Raw genomic sequence first — 27,600 nt, forward strand, 5'->3', positions numbered from 1 at the left:
TATAGAAGAAAGAACGTATGTGTGGAAATATTTATATCATCACACGCGCAATTATGAAGCTGAAATTAATCAGGATTAGCTAGAAGGACAAAGCGCGTTATCGAAAAAAGCACAAAAAAATGTACGCGATTTAAATAATTATGATCCTTTTGAATTTTGATTCGATTACTCGATATCTTTCAGATTTATTCATATAATCATTCGAAACAATGAGAACGTAGTAAATAATAATTCATGCCAAATAGTAAAATTGTCCACATGAAACTATGAATAAAAATCTAGAACCAGAACAAGTTAGCTCGCATAACAGTGAGTTTTTCATTAGAGAGAAGTAACTGGAATGTGTGCTGTGAACGATCCGAACATCATCATCCGTCAATGCAGAGTCTCCTTTCGTCTCTTATCATTCGCACATTGAGATTATAGTCTAATGTAGTTCTCGTAAAGTAGTTCTCGTCAATGAACGTTTCCTTTACTTCGCACGAAAGGCATACTTCCAGTCCTGCAACAGAATGGCAACAAGTTTTAAGTCTAACTGTTTCAAAAATTACAAAATCTTATGTCTTCGATTATTTCTATGGATAATATAGCTGTAAAAATTAAGTAATATAGAAATATAGTAATTTAAAGTTTTGAATATCTATAATGAATAAATTCATAAAGAAATAATAAGTTATGTTGTAATCACTAAATCGTTAATATACATTTTTTACTTTAAATATAATATTAATTATACCAATACGTAAAAAAAATATTATAATACTATGATGTAAATTAATGATAATTATGTTAATGGAAACTTTCCCAATTCCTACAAGGAATATTCTTGCACTTCATATGGTTTTCTGTATTTTATATGATATTGTTCTATAATAGTTCTACAATTTGTGAATTAATAATGACGTCAATTCTATTGTGATTAAAGACACAAGATATTTATAATTTTATTTTATAAAATATTAATAACAGTGCTCTGAAAGAAGCGCATAGTATTACATTAACTAATGAGCATTTATATTTCGTTATCATAGCAAGCACACAAAAATCGTGGAAACAATTATAATACACAATTATTGTTTCGGCATGCAATTCCACACAAGTTTACATTTACTTCTTCTGCAACTTCCTTGATTATGTAGTTACTAATATTAGTATTCACATTCTGTTTTAAAGCTTATTATCGATACAATTATTATATTTATTATCACTATATTTATGAATTTCACATCAAAAGCATTCATTAATTATTAGAAAACAAGAATTGAAGAAGCAAGTGAACGAGAAGATGTCTTTAAAAAATTAAATACAGATATTATATGCCAATAACAACCTTTATTTTCAATATAAAATAATTTGATTATTTATAAAAATAAACCGATATTATACAATTTGGTTATATATTTTTAATCTTTATATAAAAAGTATATTTTTAAAAAATGTATTATCTTTATCGACTTGCTCCTTCAACATTATCACCAGATATTTGTTCATTTAAAAGAAATAAAACATCTAGAAAGAAATAAAGTGACAAAAACAATAATAATCGCAACCAGTTAAATTATGTGCTTAACGAAAATCTTTTTTCTACGAAAAAAATACGCACCTTATTATTTATCCTTTCGACATCGGCATTGATATATTTCCCGCTATGTCATCGTCATCCTCGTCTTTTGTACCTCGGATTCCGCTCAATTTATACTCAAGAACCAAAAGCGAAACAAAAACGACAACGCAAGTTGATCCAAAGAACGAACCTCATAGTTAAGCACAAGTTTTACGTGCGGAAAAATGCATAATATTCCATTCATTACGAACATGTTACATTATACGTTCCATAAATTACTATTTTTTTCTTACATGCCTTTTTGGCGTTCTAGATCAAACGTATTGTAGAATCCATCTATTCTAAAATTGAGACAAATTGAATCGATGAGTGCAGAAAAAGGACGAGTCACATTTATCAAATTTTTCAGTATTAAAAAAACTGTTTAATTTTAATTTCAGTGAAAAACTAAGAAAATTATTTTTGAGAATTTAAATGACATTTAATATTTTTGAAACATTCCTGAATTTTATCTGTTGAATAAAAAATTTAGGTTTCTAATTTGGATTCATACCCTTTCTGCACTCAAAAATATAAATTTTATGGTACACTATACTACATACCTTATTTACCTTAAATTATATCAAACAATTATTTCTCTTTATGTTAAACAATATGAGATAATTTACAAAAAATAATTTTGGAAATATTGGTGTTAAAGTACTGGCTATTAAAATATCTCTTTTGGTTGCTTAGGTTTAACCATTTAAAAATCTCATCAAAGAAGCTTCTACATTTTAGCAGGGTTTAGCATTTCATTTTTTTCAAAGCTTAAATATTACGAATTTTGAACTTGTGCCCTTTCTCATTGCTCATTTTTAACGTCTATTTCAGGCCTAGAAGCTTGAGACAAGTGCCCTATTTGCACTAAAAGCGTACCTATTTATTTCAAGACCAAGAAAAATTCATTTTCGAACAAAATTTGGACACAATTAGGACTTAGTTAGAACTTGCCTTCAATTCTTAATCGCATTTTAATGGAACATGTGAAATTGAATCTTTAATTAAATAAATAAAATATTACGCGTTCTGTCTTCGTTCAATTTCTCACACTATACATGGAAATAAAAAAATATTCTATCATAAATATATTTTATATGTACTGATATGGCAAACGTGTACTAATAAAATAACTCAAAATAAAATTATAAAATAAAATTAGATTACGAAATAGGTGTTCCAAAATAAATGAAGATCTAAAATAGATAGAGTCTATACAACACTTGCAAAACCTTTGTGTGTGTGTGTGCGTGTGTATGGGAGCGCGCGTGCGTTATTGTTGATTATTAAAAGTTATTAAATTAACGAAATCCTAAAATAAACTTTATAAAGATTATTCAGATAAAAATTGTTTGTATTTTCGAAATATCTTGTGGTCAATATAGTTTTATTATAGATAGAATATATCAAAGAATGTAACATAGATTTCAACATAAATCTTTTTTCTATATTGGAATACATATTTTTTCCTTACTCGATTTTCATAATCGATTCTTCTTAATATTCTTTATGTAAAATTATTTAGATAAAGTTATCAAAAAGTAAATAGTTTACAAAATATTTCATATTTTACCATGTATTATATAACATTTGATGTATGTAAGATATAAAATAACTTGTAAAATTTAAATCACATTCTTCGATCTTATCTTATATTTGTATATAATAGAAAAACAATAATCGATTAATATTGTAAAAGAACATATAGCTATGGAAAAGTGAAACTGTATGTTGCATATTATACATTTATACATCATGTAGTTATATGCAAAGAAAATGAAGTACGATTATGCATACGTTTTTTTCAGAAGCAATTTAATCTTAATTAAAATCTTGATTTAACACATAATTATTAAAAGTATTATAAAAAATAATGTTTTATAATATTTTATATACATTATTATTATCATTTCTTCATAGACTAACTATAATAAAAAAAGTCGTAATGACTTCGAAATATCAATGGAGAAGAAATTAAGAATAAATTAAAGTCTCCGTGTTTGAAAATAATTTATTTATTATTTATTAAAATCTCAAGGCACTATCTTCATCATTTTTAACCTATTAATTTAATCGAGAATAAAATAATCATTAATTTACGTAACAAATTATCCTATCTAAAAAAGAATGTGTGCATATTAAGTGCTATATGTCGCTTCGTAGAATATACATATAAAACTCATATCTCTTTTTCAATCAAAATCATATACTCTTGGTATCTCGCAACGCAGAAATCAACAAACATTAATTTTTTCTTTTTTTTACATGCACCGTTGAGATCTTACGAGAAATATCGCCTACGTCATTTTGTGCCACCGTTAAATACATTTCAAGCATAATTCAAATATATTTCGAATATATTTTTTTAATTGTAACTTGACATTTTTTCTAATACAGTTTTCAAATACATTCGATATATATCTATGTCCGAATTATATTTGAAATCTATTTTTCTCTATACAATTATGTAAATATATCTATCGCTGTAAATAAAATATATCTTCAAGATATCTTATCTCATATTTTCAAGATATTATATATTTAAGAATCGAAATTGCTGCAATCTGGTTTCGAACCGCGCATAAATTGCGATTAAGATATCGCTAAAAGTTATATGGCGATAAATTTTCAAGATCGATTTGTTTATAACGTAAAATACCTAATAAAGTATATTTCGTGCTATCGTAAATATTTTTATCGATACATGCGATATATGTGTCACTGCATTGCAAACTTGGAGAAATTCTTTATAAAATAAAATAAAGAAAAATCAGAATATATCGTCAATATTTCTCGATGTATTCCAATTTTGACTTCATTTAAAACGTTAGAATATATTTTCCGATAAATTTTAAAGAATTATATTCCGATTTATATTTCAATTTATACTGTAATAAATACATAACATATGCATGTAATTGTAATAATAAATTGGATAAAATTCGGAATATATTTTCATAATTATTAGATTTATAACATTTTTTTACATAGTTTTTTTCTTATTTTAGTCGAGGCCTTTTAATCATTAATATACTTAGTTTCTTTTTTTTTTACGATTTGCTTTGCGAATCTATAGTGCATTATATAGTTAAGCAAAGTGTGTTGCAATTTGCACAATATTACTTTTAAATAACATGTGCGTAATTTCATCGATTTTGTGGCAAAAAAGAAAAAAAAAGAAGACACACATTTTAGGACAAAAGAAGAAAAGTTTTTAGATCAGACTACATAACGTGTGATAAATAAAATATATAAGATTTCTCATTATGTTTAGATTTCTTTATATTTTTGAGTTCTTATCAATATATATATTTTTGTTTTTATATACTAATCCTCCTAATTGCATTCATTTCAGTTAAAATTAATGCGTCGAATATATTTGATTGATGCAATCTCTGTGTAAATCATGAATATAAGAAAATGACTGAACCCCTACTATAAAATGTTTACGTAAAAAAAGAGAAGTATAGAGAAAAATACATATCAAATCAATACTGATTATACTACCTTATTGACACAATTTTAGATACAAATTTTAACATATACTAGATTCATCAATAAAGATATAATTTCAAATGTTTCATGAATAATCATAGTAAATAGATATCTAATGAAATGCGTAAAAATGCTTCAAAATTGGAAGGCATTAATGATGCCTTACATATTTCAAATTAGATTTAATACATTCTAATATTTTTAAGATACCATTATAGATGATTTTACGTCAAATTAAATAGAAAAAAATATTTTTTGAAATTTTTTATTCTTATACATAATATTAAAATATGCATTTTTATCAAGTTCCAATGCTATAAATATAATGTTTTTCGAGGAGTAAAAGTTTTACACAAATTCCGAATACCTTTAGAACGGTTTTTAACTTTCAACGGTATAATTTTTAACCCCTTTAAAAAATTTTTTAAAGTCTTTAAATATATATTTTTCAACAGTTATACGTTATTTAAACATTTGTTTTGAAGTTAGAGCATTCTAAAGGTATCATGACTTCAAAATTTGCATAAATTAAAAAATATCTATATCTCAAAAAGTATTATGATTATAGCGTTAAAATTTGACAAAAATACATATCTTAATATTATGTGTAAGAATAAAAAATTTCAGAAAAAGAACAAAAAATTCGCATTTTTCGATCCAATTTGATGTAAAATATCCTTATATAAAAAATATTCGTATATTTAGCGAAAAAATATTCCTATTTTAATAATACGAGTATAATTTCTTGATGTTTTTCATAGTTTAAAAACTTTACATTTTCAATTAACATAACATTTTCGAATATTTACAATATTATGCCATTTAATAATTTTTTATCGTTTGTTATATTTGTCATCTATATTTTACATAAAATGACAGATTAGCTGGTCCAGTTATTTCTTACATTTACGATATAAGTGAGTAAACTTTTATCTGGAAAATTAGTCTCACGTAAATGCAATATATATATGGTGTTCCAATTAAAACGATAATTATACCCTGTAATTACATATAATACTAAAACACGTAAAAAAGTTTTTAATTTGCGTCTGTAATGAATAAAGAGAAATGCCATATCAAACACTAATATCTTGTCTTCTAAAAAAAATTGCTGAAAAATTTTCTGCTCATCTTAGGAAATAATGATAAATAGTCTTGCAAAGTGTACAATAAAATGTGTGTCAAATATAATTATAAACTATCTTGAATGAATAAAATTCTTAAAATAAATTATCAATGTTTTTTTTTTCTAATCATTTAATCATCAATGTTCTAATGATTTAAAGAGAATCCAACATATAATTTTACACTAAGTGATTCACTTGGAAGGGTATATTTATGTCACGCTTTATCACATGATAGTTAGATGTTCTATTCGGAGCACATTCAGGACGTATACTTATTGTTAGATATGCATTACGCGGTATTATGTTTTTGCGTCACATATAAACTCACACACTTTCCACTCTATCTAATTTCAATATTCTTCTAAATACGTTCTTTTATAATCTGTATAAAAAAGTAACGATGAGCCATTTCATTTAATTTAAAAGATTATAAAATAATTGTCAGTACAGAGACTAAAATAAATCTTGTTAATACTTCATTTTAATATTCTTAATTTTAATATTTTGATAATTTCAAATTTGACCAATTAATTTTAATTTTATCAGGCTTCCATTTTATAATATTAAATTTACTAGTTTTCTATTTCATAATATCAAAAGATAGAAATTAATCGATTAAGATATGAATTGTTTACAGGTTATATCATTGGCTACGTTTACACCGTGCATTTAGGTCGCGACCTATACAATAGATGTCCTTGTTTAGCCTGTATATTAAATAAAGACACCTATTGTATAGGTCGCGGACTAAACGCACGGTGTAAACGTAGCCATTCTAAAAGAATATATTTTAGAGTTTTCGCTCACCCTAGAAATACATCTATCTATTCAGTGACATCGTACTTAAAAAATCATTGATAAACGAATGAAAGCACGGTGAAATATATCTGTTCTCTTTAGCTATAATACGTTATATATATATATACACACATATATATACACACACACATATGTACATATGTATGTATGTATATATTCTGCATTTAAGATGAGACAAATGTTATAAGAAAGCATTATAGAGTAAAAGAGAATAGATAAAACTTATTAGAAAAAATATAGGATACGCAGCTGAAGAGAACGGATTTAACGAATCAATAAAGCGGAATAGAAGCTAACGAGAAACGGAAAATGGAATCCACCCGGCTTATGTAGATGACGAGTGAATGCCAAAAGCTTGGAAGATCTTATTTTTAAACCCGGGTTTGTTAGGACTAGCATCATGTTGGTGCTGGCCACTGCTCGCCGCTGACTGTCCTTCATGTAGCGCCCTTTGCACCAATGGCAGCGAACTGTTCACCTGCGTTCGATTGCGTTCGTATGCGTGCGAGTGCGGTCGCCGATGAGATTCGGCCAGAATTCGGTCAGATCAGGTTGTGCCGGACGTGACGAACGACGAAACGAAAAAAAGAACAAAAAGAAAGAAGAAAAGGATAGTAGACGGCTATAAGTGTTTGTGTCAGCTACTGCATAGCATGCGGAAGTGCATACGGCTAATTTATACGTCGAAATGACAAACGACAGAAAGAAAACTCACCTCTTCATGACTTTGTTCATGTTCGCTATTAGCCAGACTGGATCGCGAGCCACGTCTGGTAGAGCTTTTGTCATCGCCTAACAGCGTCTGTACCACCCGTGCCTTACTCACCAGTTCTAATGCCTGCAAGGAGAAAAATAAAAACAAATTATTTTACACAAATGCATATTATTGTAACTAATTAAATCAAACTTTAATTTTTATATATTATTTTTAATGAGATACATATTTTTTTTATTTCATATATATATTATTTATATCATATATATTTTTTATTAGTTTTAATTTGTAATTTTATTATGTGATTCTAATACTTAATCTAAACATTTAAAGGCCTGGTTATTTTAGTTGAGTTTTTTTGCACAATTGATATTTCTTCTTTTTCTTTTCACATTAAGAGAAAAGAAGAAAAAATGAATTGTTCTAAAAGTCTAGCTAAAAAAAGAGAATAATCTTTTATTTAACATTTTGACTGCCAATGCCTCAAACCATAAATTCATTCTAAAGTTAATAAAGAAATTTTTCTCTCTTAATGACAGGTCTTTTTATTTTATAATTGATTATTGTAATAATTGTATAATTGTTAAAATGTTATTTGTGCATGAATTATACATGTGTGACTTGAAGAAACATATAATCACGAATTTTGTTCAATGTATATTAATTATATATATTAATTATTACGTGGCAATTAATTAATTAACATTATATTAATTCAAATTAGAATTAAAAAATATTTAAAACAAAATATTTTAAACAAACAAAGAAAATAAATTTTGTGTAACTTTGCAATGTGCAAAAATCATGCAAGATTCTAGAACAGTGCTAAGAAACTTTTACTCACTTGTTGCACGTGCTGCGTGTGAGAAATGTAAGAAACATTATTAGTTATATTATTTGCAATTATATGTATATAATAATTCTTGTATTCTTGTGTATTCTTTACCAAAAGAGTTAATACAAATATTATCTACCTCTCTTCGAGATCTCAAAGCGCAATCTTCGAGCGTTTCAGCAGCTTCGTATTTACCCTGTCTTCGATAAAGGGCACCGAGATTCTTTAAAGTAGTAGTAACGGTAGGAGAATCCACCTTCGCGGCCTTGTGCCAACCGCCATATTCGCCATATGGTGTGTTTTCCTTGTTTCTGTGCTTATTTTCCTCTCTTTCTTCAGCTACCTAAAATAGAAATCACAAAATGATCAGAAAACGATTAAATAAATTTCAAAGAATTTCATCAAGAATTCAATAAAATTAAAAATTATATATGATTTTTGTGTGTACAGATTTGTAAACAGATAATATAAAATATAAATCTATAATGCTACTCTTTATTTTTTTTTTCAACAAATTAATCTTATATTTTCTTTTATTGGTTATTTTTAGAATATTTTTTATTATTAAAAATAATTTTGTTTTAAAATATATTTATATGCTAATTGACATTTTTTCTTTGTTTTATAGTGTTCAATTAAATATAACATTCTAAGTTATTATCATGAGTAAATATTTCTGTCTTATAACGTTACGCTTTGTCTTAGCACCGAGACACTACCGTGTTTCCTGATAATATTGAATGAGAAAGCATATTTAAGTTTTGTGTCTTTGTTTAATTAATGTAATAAAAGATATGGGTTATCTTTGATAGGAAAATGATTATGGTACCTAAGGATATGTTGTCTAGACTGATTATGTTTCTAAAAATAATGAGATTTTTAATGTTGGCGAGTCAGTTGTATTACTTCAGTTGTTATTTGTTTTTAATCTAAATTATTTTGTGCGGCCGATTAGCTTCTACCGACAAAAGCTTATTTGGGAATTTTCTTTATACTTTTTTCTGTCAATAATTTTGTTCCCCAATCTTTTAAGACATTCAAATATACCATATGATTCTATACAATTTCAACTATTACTTAATATATTTAAAAAATTACATTTTGATTTCTGTTCAATTGTTGTTCCTAGGGACGTATACCTGGGGACATTTTAACATCTTCAAGTGATGCTGGTACATTTTTATTTTTACCTTTTTTTGCGTAGACTGTTAAACTGAAGTGTTATATCTAGAGACGTGTACTTGAAGACACTTTTAACATGTTCAGGACAATGCTGAGTACTATACTTTTATTTTTGCGTAGGTTATTACAATGCATTGAAATAAAGAAAAGAATATTGAATCTAAATAAAATGAATGTGAAAGTAGTGTGTGTGTGTGCGTGTGGTTAAAGATATTTTAGATAAAAAAAGATCTGTAGAATAATTTAGATAAACACGCTCATATATAACTGATACGTGTTATCAAAATCTGTAATAAAATCAGAATTATATATTATTTTATTCTTATTTTTTATACATACTTTTTATATATAATTATACATAATAACAAAGGAGATTAAAATAAAGAAAGACAGAAATATTATTAAAATCAATTTTATTTTATAACGTTTTATTTTGTAACGTTTTTTAAAAAATTTTTTGAAAAAAATTTTACATTATTTTTTGTTGAGCTTTTTTGATTTTTCCCATATTTGTTATAAAAGAGGAGATATATTGGATTGGATTTAACTATTTTAACAAATGATAAATTGTATTTCCTTTGATTTTATTTAATAATTTGTTCCAATATTGTTTATAAGACATCTCCAGATTATAGTTAATTCAAGCAGCACATTGGTTTTACATACATTTCTTCTAAATGATTATAACATTAAATACGTTTGTAAAACCTATTTAAAATATATTCTAATGAACACGTACTACCTAAATCTTTTGATCTATTTTTACAATAAATTCGTTACGAATAAACGGAAACAATTTCTTAATGAAACTCATATTTGTACAATAATTCATTATTATTGAAGTTCGTGGAATTTATCACTTATCACCTTGCCTTCCTTTAACTCGCGAAATTCTAGCCATCATTCGTAATCTTTAAACTCTTTTTCCATTTAAAAACTATTATTTTCTCGACATTTCCGTATTAGAATTTTCGTCTTAAAATCTTACAAAAAATCTGTTATTAAAATAATTATTGTCAGTGTTGAATGTATAATTAACGTTTTTACACATATCCTGTTTCTTAACTTTTATTAGGATAATATTCTTTTGGGGGAGAGGACAAATAAATATTTGATTGTTACCTCTAGTTTACAAGATATCTATAAGAAGTAAGGCACTTTCAGCATTGAGGCGTATTTGTCTGAATTACTCTAAGAGTTGTATCTTTATTACTAATAGTTATAGTTTAATTATAGCAGACTTCGACAGAATTAAAGTTATTTCTTTCATACAAATTTACGTTTTATTTTATGCCCTTAGATATAACATACATTGTTCCTAAGTACAATTACCCCTTGCATCTATGAACAATTTATAAATTAAAAGCAATTATTAAAAACGTGGCGATTATTGCGTAGAACATAGCGCGGTTGCTTTCTATGCTGAAGATTCACAGTTCAAATCCACCCAGAACACAAAAATTTGATTTGATCGCTCGGAAAGTAATGACAAACCACTGAGAGTATATCACCACCATTGAGCCGGCGTTAAACACTGTAGGTCCCATATATCAGTTGATACATGCATCGCGCGCGTGCGATCCCTCTTGAAGGATGAACATTAATCTAATGGGCTTTCTACAATAAGCTATTACCTAAGTTTTAAATTTTAAATCATAAGAAATTAACCAATCACAGTCGAATGTGAGAAGAATAATCGATTAGTTCATTTCTTATAGCTTAAGACTTAAAGCTTAGGTAATGATTTATTGTAGAAAGCCCATAACAATCTAAGGCCGGTATTCATAGTTCATTCTTAATTCAAAATTTTCTTAAGTAATGTCTTAAGACGCTAATACGGCCCTCTGATTAGTTCGTGACTTCTTAAGACTATACTTAAGATGATCTTGAATATAAGATATAATTGACTATGAATACCGTCCTCTGATTGGTTGATGACATTTTAAGTTTGCATTTAAGACAGCCTTAAATATAAATATAAACTATAAATGCTGGCCTAATTCCGGAAAAATTATTGTTTCAAAACCTCATTTCCAGAGAAGACTTAGGTCTGATTTGGACGGTGCCATTGAATGGAATGGAATTGCTAAAAACGATGGTAGATTCAAAACGGTAAGATATTATTTCTAAAAGTAACAAATTGTTTTTATATAAATATCCACTATTTATAAATAAAATTTTAAATAAAAATTAAAAAATTTTAACTAAAATAAAAATATATGTAGGTTTAAAACACAGTTTCTCCTACTTTCATTTTATTTCTTGTATTACAGCATCACCGACGAGATACTATTAAAGATGGTTGATCCAGGACAAATTTTCGTGACAATCATTGGAGCCCGGAGAGTCCGGGAATAATCGAAGAACGATAACACAGATTATCGACAATTAATATAAAAAAATTACAATTATTAACACAAATATTTAGATAATACAATAATAAATTTTTTATTTTTTTCTTATATAAATGTTGCATAAATAAATATGCATACTTGAGATGCTATAATATTTTGTATTGTCGCCAAATTACAATTTTTTTCTCTACAGTTATCATTCCTATTATTAATAATCAAATTCAAACAATAATTAAATTAGTTTTAAATAAAAATCGAATATTTTGAGTTTTAAAAGTATACACGTGTCTACAAAATTAATAAATCATAAAATTAGTACTTTATACCAGTTTCTTATTTTTAATCACATTTTAACAGTCACGCGAACTTCCGTAAGACCGGACATCTTTAATAATCTCTCAGTGATAGTATGTATAAGAAGATTGCTATATAAAAATACTTTAGTTTTCAATGATCATTAATTTTAAATCCTGTAACTATTTATTACTTTTAATTACAACAAATATAGTTCAAATTTTTATATATGTATATATCACAATTATATTATTTAATTACTTCAAGTTAAAATTAAATAGATACATTTGTAAATAAAATGTTCCAGAAATCTTATTTGTCTTTAGATAGCACCACTTATTAGGAACAAATCTCCATATTACAAATATTTGAGCAATTATTGCATTATTCTAAAAGGAATTATTTCGAAGGAAATTACAGTGAATAAATCATAAATCATGCTCTTTTTTTATACACACTTCTTTGGAAACTTTGAGCTATCATATTTTTATCTTCTAGAAAGATTTTTAAAAACCGGCTCAAAAATTTCTTGTCCGCAGCTTTTAGATAGACATAGGCATTCAACATGGATTGTGATTCGTACCTGCCAAATCGGTTTGTTGTCACCATCGATGGCGCCAAATTCTCTCTCATGCGCTCTAGTAAGCACCTGCTTGTATAACACCTCAGCATCCTTGTATTTTCCTTGCTTCAAGTAACAAGATGCTAGATTGTTTTTCGTTTTAGCGACGTTTGGGTCATCCGGGCCTAGCTTAACTTCATAGATCTCCAGTGCTCGCTGATAATAACGCTCCACCTCTTCGTATTTGCCTTGATTCTGGCACAGTAGTGCCAGATTATTTAATTGCTTTGCTACATCTGGATGATCGCGACCTAGTACCTTTTCGCGGATCTCTAGTGCTCGTTTGCATAGGGGTTCAGCCTCCTTATATTTTCCTCGTTTTCCATACAGCACTGCAAGGTTATTCAACGTTGCCGCTACCGCGGGGTGATTTTCACCTAACGTTTTCTCTCGAATCGCTAGAGCGTCGGTCACTTTATATTTGTTCTGGTCTCGATATACGAGAGCGAGGATGTTAAGCATGGTTGCCACGTCAGGATGATCATGGCCAGAGGTTTTTTCTAGATCTTCCAAAGCTTGTTTACACAGAGGAACCGCCACTTCATAACGGCCTTGACTCGCATATTGGATCACCAGGTTGTGCAATGTGCGCAAGCGTGCCGGTATCTCATAGCCAGCATTCACTTGCTGAGCAAACTGCGAGGGCGGAGTCGGAGATATAGCTTGAAAAATACAATAGAAATTTTTGTTGAAGAAGTAGCTATGCAATACTTACGTAGTTCTATTTCGCATTTAATTCATTTAAAAGTAATAATTTAAAATTTTTTATTTGTATAATTTAAAAAAATTTAGTTAAATCGCAATTATTATTATTCGTTTATGATTTTCTACTTATTATTAAATTACTTGCATTACTGTACAAATTTTAGTAATCATTTTTATAAAAATTTCAATTTCAGAAATTTTCGAATTTTGTAATAATTCAAAGATAGAAAGACTTACATTTGCTGTTGCGATCATCCGTATCATCATCAGGAAAGAGATCCACCACAGGATCGTCCTTTGGTCGATCCTTAGCATTTTCATCTTCTGTTGATGGATCTGGATCGTATTGTCGCATACTGGCCATAAAGTCTAAGTGTCTCTTTTCTTCTTCTAATTGAGCAACCTGCGAAATACATTACAAATGTGATAAATTTGCAACTAATTAAAATAACGAATTGTTGTAATAAAAAGTTATTAATAGAAAAAAGATGTTTCCAATTATTAATATTTTCATTACTAAAAATTTTTCTTTCACATCTGTGTGCGAAGAAGCCTGTCGAAAATTTCAAGTATTACGATTCTTATAAATCATAGACACAAGATAATATATATATATATCTATGATTAATCACTAAAGACTCATTTAAATCATTTACTATTCAGCGTTCGAGAGAGTAATAAACGCACGAGTAGGTAAATAGCGAGTGAGTGAGAGAGACAGAAGATTTTAAAAAGGTTAGGAGTGATAAAAGTCTGAACTACGACACCAATTTTAATAAAAGACCATTATATACAAAACTAATTTTAAGTAAGGACCACAGAATTTTGCAATGTGGTACACTTCCAATATTTGGCCAAGCAACGGAGTTTCGATCGACACGTCGCAAAAATCTTATGCAGATACACATTTTGCAAGCTATGGAGCAAGCTGCAAGGGAGATTGCAAACGCGCAAAAATACTTTTCGTTCCACGAATAACGGCGATAAAAGGAATGAGCACTTTTCGTTCGCGTATTGCTTTGTTTAGAATTAACTGAGACTATAACGCACTATTGCTTTCGAGATCCTGCAGTCCACTCCTGTGCGATTCTTTTATTCACAGCTGCTCTTTTAAAGCCCGGCATTAGACTACAGATAAGATTAAGATTGAATTGGAATTTGACTAATCAAAAAATTCATTAAACTTGATATTAGTTTTCTTACTTCTGATTGGTTAAATTTAAATCTAATCTCAGTCTTCATCTGATACAAGCTTGAAAGAATCCAGCTTTGCAAAGAAATCGACGCGTTTCCAGTGTTTATTGATTTGTTTCTCCTAAAAGGGGATTAATTGTTATGTGCTTTGTTTAAAACGATTTGTTATCGTGAGTCACTTTTGTTTGACTTATAAGTGACGGCTCGTGATTGAACACCGCGGTGGCATCAACACGTTGAATGTCATCACCAAACACGGTAATTATAAATGCTCAATTTAAATTTAAACACTCTCCGCACGTTCTCGACCACATAAATTTTCAAAAAACGTGTTCGAAAAGTGGAATAAATTGTATAAAGTATTTCATTACATAAACAAATTTTATTTAAATACTGTGAAATTCTAAGACGTAGGTAAAACGTATGAAATAATTTGCAAAATTTATTTTTTTACAAGTTAAAGAAAAAAACATCAAAATATATTTAATTATATTCCAAATTAAGTTTCGAAAAAATTGAAGCTTTTTTGTGAAAAGCATTAATGCTTTTAATACATTTATATATACTTGATGCTAATAGATAATACACTACTAATATATTAAAAATAAGATTAAAACGCAAAACATATATTTATGAAAAATTCTTAAAATCTCAACTTAAATTATTTGTACATATATTCACATAAAATTATTATCATATATGAACGAAAGTATCATATGTGTTCAAGATGATTTTTCGTTCCTATAATAACATTTCTTGTGAATTTATACAATTTCTAATTCAAGTAAACTGTGCGCTGATTATTCGTCGGTCCTAAACCGAAGCTGGAGTAGTAATATCATAAATTAATTGACAAGCAATTCTTGATGCAAATAAGCATCTTAGAAAGCTGTTAATAATTTAATGTTGATAAGCATTTTGAAAATTGTAAATAATTTATTGCGAAAAATCTTAAATTATAGTGCCAATACCCCGTAACTTCGAAATCGTTCGGAATCGGATACATGTTTATTAGATATTTTCGACTTATTTTCATGTGCTGAAACCGCTGTAGCAGTTTTGGCACTGTATGCAGAAACACCCTGTATATAAAATTAATGTATAGCATTAAATTAATATTAGCATCAAATTATTAACAGCTTTCTAAGATGCTTATTTGTATCAAGAACATTAAATTGCTTGTCAATTAATTTGTGATATTAGTACTCCAGCTTTGGTTTAGGACTGTTTTAAGATTAAATTCATAATTAAATTCATAAGAAATATTATTAGGCACGAAGAACCGCCTTGACTGAATATGGCATTTTTCACTTATGTGTGTTTAATCTCATCGGTTGATTTTCGCTTAATAAAATCATGTTATGTTAACGAATTAGAATTAATAACGTCGGAAATAACTTACGGCTTGCTCACTCGCTTGCAACTTCTGTTGTGTACCGGCTAACTCATCCCTGAGCCAAGCATTCTCCTGGCACAGCCTCTTCACCTGCGTCCTTAGTTTCTGCTTTTCTGCTTCCACCATCTGCAAATGACTCGCTAACGCTTGCATCACTTGCGCTTCGCCTAGGCCCAGGTCGATCATCTCGATGATTTTAGAAAGCAGACTAGCCTTGTCCCGAGCGGCAGGCGCGTCCTGAGATTGCAGGCCTTGTAGCAGACCACCATGTTCGACTCGGAGAGCCTCCAGACCTTGTGCGACGGTCCGTGCTCCAGCCACAATTTCCTCCTGCGTCATCGCCGTCATTCTGCCTATGTTCTCAATTTTTTTACTGAAAATAGAAACAAAGGGGGCAAATTTATATTTGCAAAACAAATAGATTTCTTTCTTTTTCTACAGAAAATGTATAAATTTTCTGTTGCAAAATATAAATAGTCAATATGATACAAATATATAAACAGTTAATTTTTGTGTTTTAAAGAATAAATAGTAGTTAGTTTTTAAAAAAGAACGTCAATAAAATATTTCATCCTACGCATTTAGGTACCTTACAATAAAATATCAAATATTCATATACACCATTGTTATATATTTTTACAAAATGGCCGACGAGCGCCAAGGTGCTTCCGCCGCAGAGAAGGAAAGCCGAAAGTGCGAGGTCTCATAAATCCCGAGGGCAGGAGAATCGTTATAATGATAACTCGAGCACGCGATGGACACTCGATCGGGGCAAGTCGCGAGCAAAATGAAAGACGAGGACGAAGAGACAGGACTTACCCCATGTCTTCAGGGCCGCGTTGAAGCTGTCTACGTGCTGGTCTAACGCGCGGTACTGTCGGCTCAATATTTTGACGCCGGCGCATCGCGGTACGCGGCGCTCTCGCGATTCTGACAGAATCGGATACATATACAGAGCGATTCATTCAGAGACGTAACTCAATATACATATATTACCCTATCTTACATGTCATTAAACAAAGATTTTATTTTTCCAAATTTCATTAGGTATAGAATTTGTTATAGAATTATATTATATAATCGTAAAGTAATCAGAATATTATTATATTATAAAAGAAAATACAAAATATAATAATAAATATATAACAAAATTATAACCAAAAATTAAAACCATAATAATATATAACCAAAAATTAAAACCAATATTTTAAATTAAAAAGTTTTAAAAATTCAGAGTTCCGCAAGACAGATTTCAAACGTCATATGATACATTTTATTTATTTATAACACTGTGCACAATAAAACATTTATATCTATTCCATCAAATAGCAAAACACGAGATTCTTATTAAAACTAATATTTCAAAACAAACAAAATTTTTAATTTAAACAAAAATATATATAGAGAATCGCGAATGTAGGACAGAATAGAATATAATAGGATAAATTAGAATAGCATAGAATAAAATATTATTTAACTACAAAAATTATAAAAAAGAAATAACTGCGATTATAGATTATTCTCTAATTGTATTTTTTCTCATTTGTCGTTTCTAACTATTTAGCTTTCGACATTTGGATAAACTTAAACAAATATATTGTATATAAGTGAATAATTAAATATTAAAAAAAAAAACAATATAAATATATATAATAACAGTAAAGGCCAACACGACAAATTCCATTAGTGAAATTACAGACAATGGCACGTTTCTTTCTTTTTGCTTCTCCTATACCTTGTTCTATATTAAAATGTATCTATATAACATTATTGAAAAATGTATATAACATTGAAAAAAAGATAAGAGAAAAATAAATTTATAAAAATGTAGAAAGGCTATGATAAAAATCTTATAAATGTTGCAAAGATATAAGCTAATGACAGATCACTTTGTAATACTGAAGGAACGCTTAACTCTTTGACGTACAAAATATTAATGTAACAAAAATGCAATGTCTTATGTGGATATGCACAATAATAATGTTACAATAAACGTTCAATAAATATAATTCAATAAACGTTAAAAATGTAGAAAATAAGTTTTAAAATATCAATAGAGTGCACTTCTAATCAATAGATATATCAATATATAGAAAACTTAGATAAAAGAATGTTTAAAATTTTATATAAATAACACTAGAGAGACAGAAACTAAATATAAGGAACAATTTAAACATATTTCATAGCTTTGCAATTATTAAAAATCTCTCGTCGATCATCCAAAACTTATAATTTTAGATCTCCTCAAAATTCGAATTCCGATAGTCACGGATTTATGAATCGCTTTACAATATCAAGAGATTTCGCCTAAATTTTTCAATGTAATAATTGAAATATCAAATAATCAATCTAAAAATATTACTTCAATTATATCAAGATTTCACGTAAAATTTTCTGTTTACAATTTCTCTTCAATTATATAAAACAATTGAGTTCTCTTACTACGGTATTTTTTATGAATCAGTCTGTAGAACCGTAGCGCGACTAGAAATTCGATGGTGAAGAGGAACGATCGCGTCGCTGCTGCATAATCGATACCGGCCAAGAGAGACCACCTTTTCTTGAAGATCAATTGTGAAACACTTTATTGTAATCGATATTGCACGTATCGTATAAGATGTGTATTATTATTAGACAATGCTTTCGAATTTGATATTTTGATGTAAAACTATAAAATAACTAATTAAATAGTCTTTTCAATCGTACAATATCTTTATAGCTTCAATCAATTTATTATTTTGCATTTATTGCCGATTTGTTGAACTATCCGTCCGTTTGGAAAACTATCTTAAATATATTTATTATGGAACGATAATTAAAAAGCATTCCAATTAAACAGATACATCAATTTGAATGATACGTGACAATCGTACCTTAACTACTGTTCTCAGAGCTCAGACAAAGTTAAATTTTCACGCACTCATAAATCTTGACCTCCCCCAACAATCCAAGGTCAGTAAAACAGGTCTGGTGACCTCACAACAAGATCATTTGTCTGATCCTGACACTTCCGCTATTCAACCAGTTGCGATCAGTACGATCTTAACCATTCGAAATAGTGACAATAAAAGATGGAGACTAATATAAGTAATCTGCCTTGAATTTATATCTCTGGATTAATCGCCCAACTGATGTATAAACCATAAATTGAAACACGTATAAAGAAGAAATTAACGATCATAAATCGAAACCATAGAACAATCTTAAAAAATATTCTATAACAAGTTTTGTAGGATAGGCTAGTAAGAAGTGAAAAGTCGGAACAGTAAATAAAATTATTTACCTGTACATAATCGTTTTCTTTATAGCTACTATACTATACGTTCTGAACTGCTTTTTGCTACGGTTCCATATTTTACACTTACACGCTTATAATATATTCATAACACGTTAATCTTATTTTAATATTGTAAATAAAAAATCGCATATCGACAAGATTGATTTATGTCAATATACAATTATTTCTAATTTGCAGCAATTGTAATTAAATAGCTAATAAGGACAAGTAAAAAAATACAAAAATACGTATTTTCATTTTTTTTTAAAGTTATACCTTTTATAGCAAGTCTGGATAAAATTTTAATTAAAGGAAAATTAACGAATTATTAAAACATTATTTAAAAAAAGCAAATATTCTACAAATATTATAGGAATTTAAAGCATCTCAGGGTCATTGAAAATTATCAGAAGTTATAGAATAAAAGTAAAAAGATCAGTAGATAAAAAAGGAAAAGTAGCGACAATGATAAGATCGATAACTACAGTTATAATGTAGAAAAAATAGAAAGAAAGAATGAATAAGAATATAAATATGAACACAAAAGGATGAGAGATAGACTAAATTATATATCCAATCTAATTTTAAGCTTCAAATTTTATACTGAAATTTATATAGTATATATAAAAATAAGTACGTACAGATAAAGTCCACTTAAGATGATCTATAATTTACATCAGCTTTCGGAATAAAACTGTAGATTCTATTTATATTTTTATATGTCGCGTATATATTTTGATGTGTGTACTTTTATATGTGTATTTATACATACAAGAATATTATACAAGTACTTATTTATACATACAAGTATATTTTGACTCCTTAATTGTTTTTCGTATTACAATTTTCACATGTTTATGACATAATACAAATAAAACGATAAACAGAATTTTATCCTAAACTCTGACATAAATTATAGATCATATAAAATGGAATAAAGATAAAATGCAAATTTATAAAACTCGAGAACTAAATGATATAAAATTTCGTTTTTTTTTTTATTAAAAAAATACGGAAAAACAGTAAAAAAAATCACTTGAGTCTAATTAATTAATGTGTGACTATTGCACTCATAAAATGCTCATTAATTGAATTTATTCTTTCGTTTTATTAATGCAGTATCACAGAAAAAACGTTTTGCTCAATTTAATATACTTTTAGACTAGTTTATAATAATGACACCATTATCTTACCACTTTTAAATTAATTTATTTTTACATGCCATCGTTCCCGATCTTCGAAACAGTTTATTTCATACGAGGAAAAATATCAAAGCTACATTGCGTGTTTATGTTAACACGTAATAGACCAGACGTAGATAGTCAGAAATTCAATACTGGAGTATAGTATAATGCTCAATATCAATTAAAATAATTTTTATTTTCTAAAAGTATTATCAAAATTAAAATATCAAGTACAAAAAAATGCCTATAAGAGCCAATATTAGATAAATGAAAAAATAGTCAAAATTAAAAGATAAAGAAAATTTTATCACTCAAAAATCATAGTTGGATCTATGTAGGATCTATTTCTTTTGTTGTATAATTTTTAATATGTTAAATGTGTTTACTTTATGTTTTTGTATCTTCCGTTTCTTTCCACAAATAAATTTAAAGTTTTCAAATTGGAAAAATTTCATTTAAAGTAATGGACTGTAATCACTGACATTAATCAATATTAATATAAAATTCTAAATTCTTTTTATATAGCAAGAGATAAATTAGATGAATTATAGTTTAACACGAGCTAATTTTTCTAGCTATACTGATCAATTTAATACATGACAATTTCGAAAACGCAATATACAAACATATTGAACCAACATATATCTCTTGGAATGTAATCTAAAATAAATTCGGCACAAAATTTTAATTATAACAAAACTTTTACTTACATATTTATGACAGAAACTAGTGACAAAACAACATTGATAAATTAATGTTAACATTATCTAATCTTTCTAATCTTCAAAAAAACCTAGGCTCGGATGAATTTTAGCATCAAATAACTGTTGCGAACTGAATTATTTTATCGAATTAAGCACCAGATATAACACCAAAGCAAAACATATTTTCAATAAAAACCTACATAATATTGATCGACGTTTTAAGATTTAAAAATTAAATAAACAGTGTACACTGAGAAAAAGATATCTAAAAATATATTTGTGAGAAATACATTTATTTCACTGAAATAAATATTTATTTAAATACGGGCGAAATAAAATTTTATTCCTAGCAAATAAGCCATTTATTTTATCTTTTTGCAATTAATGAGATATATTTCACAGAAATGAAATATATTTCACAGAAATAAGATATATTTCACAGAAATGTATATTTCGTCATCACAATCAAATTTCGTAAGTAACATTTGCTTCACAATACTTCGACGTTTTTCTTTCAGTGTATGTTACGCATGTACGTTACATGTATGTTACGCATTAACATTAATAAGAATCTTTTCAGAACAGATATGAATTTTCGAAGATGTTTTCGGAAATTTCGTATATCAGTATTGCGCTCTGAACTATCGCAGATGAGCACGATAACGTCGCGACGCCATGCGAACCGCCGATCGATGTTTGGCACCGACGACAATTGGTGCAATTTCTAAGTCCGTTACATGGCAATCGGATATGAATGATTCTTATCATTGAACCTGACAGAGTCAAACCTAATCTTGAAGACGTACAACAGCTCTTACCGTTGAATTCGCCGCTGGAGCTATCTTCCATACAACCATAATCACTACAGCCATTTTGCCAATTCCTTATTTATTAATAAATTTGTCTGCTTCTGTTATATTTTTTATATTTTTTACACTTAATATGAAATAGATACGTGGATCTTTACTGAATGAAGAAAGGTAAAACGTAGATAATATCGTTAAAACGAAGATGTATAAATTATGGTAGTATGGAGTTTGAAAAATTGCTTGTACAAGGCAAAATTGCTTGTATGGGCAAAAAAAATCTTTATTATGGCTTGTAAAAGAAATGTTTTTCTCTCTTCAAAAATACATCTCATCATTTCACGACACAATTGTAATATTATGAATCTGAGCCACTTTATCACTCCAAGTAATCACAGAGAAATTATGAAAAAATTATTCAAAAAAAAAAAGAGGAAAGTGATATTGTAGATTTTTCATGTCTACTCACATTCTATAAGCATTGAGCGTTTTTGACATATCCGTCCTACCCATCGGTAACGGTGGACTCTGCCGGTTCTACCACTTTTCATGCACCATATATGTGTATATATACACAATGATTCTGCCAGTTGGACGTATTTCACGATACAAAAAAGTCATCTAATTATATTATCGTTGGTACAAAAATATAGATCGTGTACAAATATGCGTCGCGTATATACATAAATATGCGTGTTGCGTCTACGGGGAAGGGAAGGAGGGTATATGTACACTGTGTACTTTCGATCGCTACGGTGACCGTACCGTGCGGGATCACGTTTAGTCTCTCACTGAAGACCTCCACCCCCGTAGCAACCCCATCCCTACCTCGAAAAGGGTGCAGAGCGTCAGTGGGGATGGAAAATGCACAACGCCTGCGCCACAATGCTCTTCCGTATAGAGTCGGGTTGCGTAAAGAGGGTGCACAAATCGTATCCCCGTAAGACCGCAGTAGGAATGCAGGTTAAGATTCATGTAATCTTAGGCCGGTATTCATAGTCAGATCTTATATTTAAGACCGTCTTAAGTTCTGCCTTGAGGTGTCATGAACCAATCAGAGGGCCGCATTGGCATCTTAAGACATTACTTAAGACGGTCTTGAAATAAGAATCAACTATGAATACCGACTTTAAATGTTCATTTCTAGCACAGATACTTTAATCTCGATTTAACTTATACTTTTTATTTTCTTCTAATTCTAAGAATTATATCCGTTTCTATCAATGTAGACTGTAGATTAACTTTAATCTTGGCTTAACTTATTTTTTTATCGTTTTCCAGTTCTAAGAATTAAAAAAAAGGTAAAGAGTGAATTAAGTTAACCTATATTAGAAACGGACATTAGAAAAAGATAAAGAGTAAATTAACTCTCTACAGAATTTAATCTACATTAGTAAAAATGAATGCAAGTCAAATCAAATATTTTTTGTCATATAATAGTAACATCATCGTTCTTGAATATATCATTAATTGTTATATTATCTGATTATATATATATATATCCACTAAAACAGATTATGATAATTGACTATCTTCATCAAAGAATTTGTCTTACATTATTTATTAATACGTATTAATTGTTAATACAATAAATATCAATAATTGATAATAAAAATTTAGACATAAATGACCTGTGATTAATAAAAATTTTTAATACTTGGTATGTGAAGTTTATTTGAAAATTAATCGCGCAAATGCAAAGCGAATGAGAGCAAACCTCAAGATCTGCGGAGCGGTAAGAAAGTTCCACGCAGTCTGTTTCTGCAATCCCAGACTACTAAAGAATACAGCTGTGACTGGCATTCGATGACTCACGAGATGACGACAGACTGAGCCAGGATAATACACTATTATCGAGTAATGCAGTGTGCGTAGAGCTATGCAAAAATATTGCTCTTTTTTTTCTCACGGAAATTTCATATCAGATTTCTATAATTTATAAAATTATCAAATGTAAGAAAACATTTGCGCAATAATAATGTGTAATTTTAAACCCTTAGAATTTTTTTCGATAATCGTAACATCTGTAATTAAATAAGGGATCGATCGCATCAGTGCGAATTGTCCGAAAATAAAAAACTTATTTTATTAATATTCTATCCACATATTTTTTGTATAATTTCCCATATAATTTCAATATATTGATGAATCAGAATGATTATCATTATATTTTATAACATTTCAACGGACATGCATAATAATATAATGAATAATTAAACATAGGAATAAATAAAATACAAAATTAATAAACTACTGTAATAAAATATAGAATAAACAGATTGGATGTTTTCGATCATGTGAATTCGATCATCAAAACTCTAATGATATTTTTCGCAATAAACAGTACAACAGTACAGTGAAGAAGTACTTCATAGTACAGTAAAGAAAATCATTTTTCAATTGACAAAAACATTTGATGATTAAAAACATTTGATAAGAGACGCTGATCTTCCAGTTTTTTCTCCTTGAAAATAGAGATATCTAACCTGGCTTTGATAAAGATAATACTTTCTGAACAAATTTTTTAATAATGAGTTTTATAAAATGTTAATTAACATTAAGTAATATCAAACCAATATTTATTATTATATAACCATAAATATAAATTTAATAATATAGGGATGCATTTGAGCTTTAAATGGATAATTTGAAACATTATTATAATTCACCCATATCATACTTACTCTAATGATAATGATAACCGAACATATCAGATTATTCTAGATGTATATATACATATATATATATGTATATATATCATTATTTAATATAATAATATAATTATCCAATGTATCTGTCTAATCATTTTATAATATTTTACATGTATATTTTTATTAGTTATATGATTATTTATTAAGAAGAACATTAATATTCAATATTATTTTTTATATTCTCCATACAAATAATATATATTGAGATATATATTTAATATATGATAATTATATGTTTTATATAAGTAAAATAAAACATTTTATGTAATATTATTCTATGTATAATATCTCAAGTATGCATATGTATTTCTTGATAATTACATAATTCATAATTTAAAATCATAATTTAAAATAACATACTGAACTATTACTACCTACGTCGAACGAAATTACTTCATAAATACAGCTTGATCTTAAATATCGAGTGATAGGTATATGAACCATACATGTAATAGTTAAAAATTAAAGTGCATAATAAATAACAGCAGAACAACTATAATAACGAGGAGAAAGGAAAAGTCTTATTAAGTTTCACTCGGAACGGACGAGAAAGGATTTTAGAATTGTATAGCAAAATAATTTCACGATAATCGGCAAAAAGGCTTTCCTAAGTATTATTCAAACTCTAATAAATAAATAAAAACATTTCTATTTAATAAAATAATATGTCAATAATCATTGATAATTATTTATTCATAAAATTTCACTTCTTAAAAAGTTGAATTGACTGACATAATGAAATTATTTGACTTTTAATTGTTTAACAAATTTTAAAAAAATTATTGACATGCTTATTATTAATTAGTAATAATAATAATGAGCATGTCAATAAATTTTTTGTAATTAATAATTACAAATATCAATTCAAATTTTGTTTTATCAAACAAATTAAATGTTTTCCAATAAAAATATTCATATTTATTTTCAATATTATCTAATGAGAAATAAATTTATATTATATATATATTATTATAAATAATTTTAAAGTTTTAATATATCGTCTCACTAATAATTTGTGAATCTAATATCAATTAATTTTAACGATTTCCTTACAATTAATTATTAAATGTTGTAATTGAGATAAAAAATAGAAGACATAGATGTATGTAGTAGTAGATGTATATAGAAATAGAAATTAAATTATTGTCGCTATTAGTATTTTTACATTAAACTTAATATTACAAAAAAAACTTCAAATATATATGTACGATTGAATATTTTAATTCTTACATTCGGATTTTTTAAGACCTTCGGAGTATTTTTATCGAACTTCTAAAAAAAAATGAATAAATCTAAAAAAATAAAATATTTTTTGAAACTTTACAAGGATTTTCTATTTTATGTTTACTTTTCCACAAGAATTAGTGGCGCGCATGCATTTTTCATTATTTATGTATTGTCACACATATTTCATTAATCTTTCAAAGAGAAACAAGGATCAATTAGTTTTTAATTTCTCAATTTAATAAATTTTGTCATACATTCTGCAACTTTTACATTGCTTAAAGTATTCGAAAAGGTAGTCGAAAACAGTGATGTTCGTCAACGTCATGGTCGCTAACCTTCTGTTCTGCTTCCGCGATTACCGCTGTCGACGGAAATAAATTAAGCTGATTAATTTCCCTGATATACCTGCGGTTTGCCAAGACAGACATATTTTTTTTATCAATAATATCAATCAGAACTAATTAGTATCGGAGAAACTGCAAAATATTCATCGGAAAGGATACTTTCTAAAAGTTAAAATCCCCAGATTATAGTATACAAAAATAAATCACGTCAAAATAATTACATTTTCCTATATTTTAAGACACTTTAATACGAAAAAATCCTTTTTTACGACAATTGGTGCATAATTACTTTTTTTCATATGAAAACACGCAGAACCGTATTCTTATTCCTAAAAATTATACCTTACAATATCTGTTTATTTATTTAATAATTAGACAGAAACAATTCTTATATAATATCTTTTCATTTGTTCATTTCAAATCACTCGTCGACATAAATTGAATCGCGTCTTCTGTTATCTAGCAGCGTCTTGTACCAGCTGATTAAACTCTTGATACAATTTAGACTCCAACACAACAATTCGTACTTACTCCTGCGAATGGTCCAAACAAGGTTGCCACCGCTCGCTTCAATGTAGCATCCCACCGGCGAAGGGATGCCACCAGGATGCCCCGAAGAAATTCTTGGGACGTCCCGGAAATGTCCTTGAAAGGTCCTGCGAAAGTTCCTCGCTGAAGGGGAGAGTGCAGCTTCTTCGTTTCTTTCGCGGATCAAACCGATACGCCGGAGAAGCGCGAGAAGGAGAAACCGCGGTATTTTCACGCAGAATCGATCTTGGAACGTTCGCGGTTTGGAACGGAGAAACTCACGATAGTTCTCACACGACGAAAATACTACGACGGTCGGCGAGCATCCGGACCACGTTCTGCGAGACCGTTCTCGCGGCGGCGACGATGACGGTGACAGACAAAGATGGCGAGGCTCGGGCGCAGACCACGACACGCAGCATTACATACCCGGCAAGTTTACGACGAGTTTAGAGCAAGAACGCCGAATCGGCTGCCG

General features: G+C 28.4%; 1 protein-coding gene across 5 annotated transcripts; it reads right to left on the bottom strand.

Moving 5' to 3' along the window:
* Window positions 1–27: 27 nt before the first annotated feature.
* On the bottom strand, window positions 28–27,589 carry Klc (kinesin light chain). Of its 5 annotated transcripts, none has more exons than XM_018451807.1 (8): window positions 22,782–23,113; window positions 16,348–16,714; window positions 13,989–14,154; window positions 13,008–13,708; window positions 8,734–8,937; window positions 8,604–8,615; window positions 7,760–7,882; window positions 28–502 (listed from the first exon to the last, which is right to left on the bottom strand). In XM_018451807.1, the coding sequence occupies exons 1-8, from the start codon at window positions 22,823–22,825 to the stop codon at window positions 473–475; spliced, it is 1,647 nt and encodes a 548-aa protein (XP_018307309.1). In that variant the 5' UTR covers window positions 22,826–23,113; the 3' UTR covers window positions 28–472. The 5 variants fall into 5 exon arrangements, with proteins under 5 accessions (XP_018307309.1, XP_018307308.1, XP_018307306.1 ...); XM_018451806.1 differs by lacking the exons at window positions 28–502; window positions 22,782–23,113 and adding exons at window positions 7,273–7,522; window positions 27,126–27,589; XM_018451804.1 differs by lacking the exon at window positions 28–502 and adding an exon at window positions 7,273–7,522.
* Between the last annotated feature and the right edge of the window lie 11 nt (window positions 27,590–27,600).

This window comes from Mycetomoellerius zeteki, unplaced genomic scaffold (genome assembly GCF_001594055.1).
Source record: "Mycetomoellerius zeteki isolate Tzet28-1 unplaced genomic scaffold, Tzet1.0 scaffold322, whole genome shotgun sequence".
Lineage (NCBI taxonomy): Eukaryota > Metazoa > Arthropoda > Insecta > Hymenoptera > Formicidae > Mycetomoellerius > Mycetomoellerius zeteki.

Bases quoted from the DNA above. Each gene is read 5' to 3' on its own strand.
- Klc (XM_018451804.1), bottom strand. From the start codon at position 22,825: ATGGGTAGGACGGATATGTCAAAAACGCTCAATGCTTATAGAAT. The intron at 16,715-22,781 runs GTGAGTAGACAT...TTCTATTTTCAG, and splicing joins ACGCTCAATGCTTATAGAAT to TAAAAAAATTGAGAACATAG. The intron at 8,938-13,007 runs GTACGAATCACA...TTTCTATTTTAG, and splicing joins ACAACAAACCGATTTGGCAG to GTAGCTGAAGAAAGAGAGGA.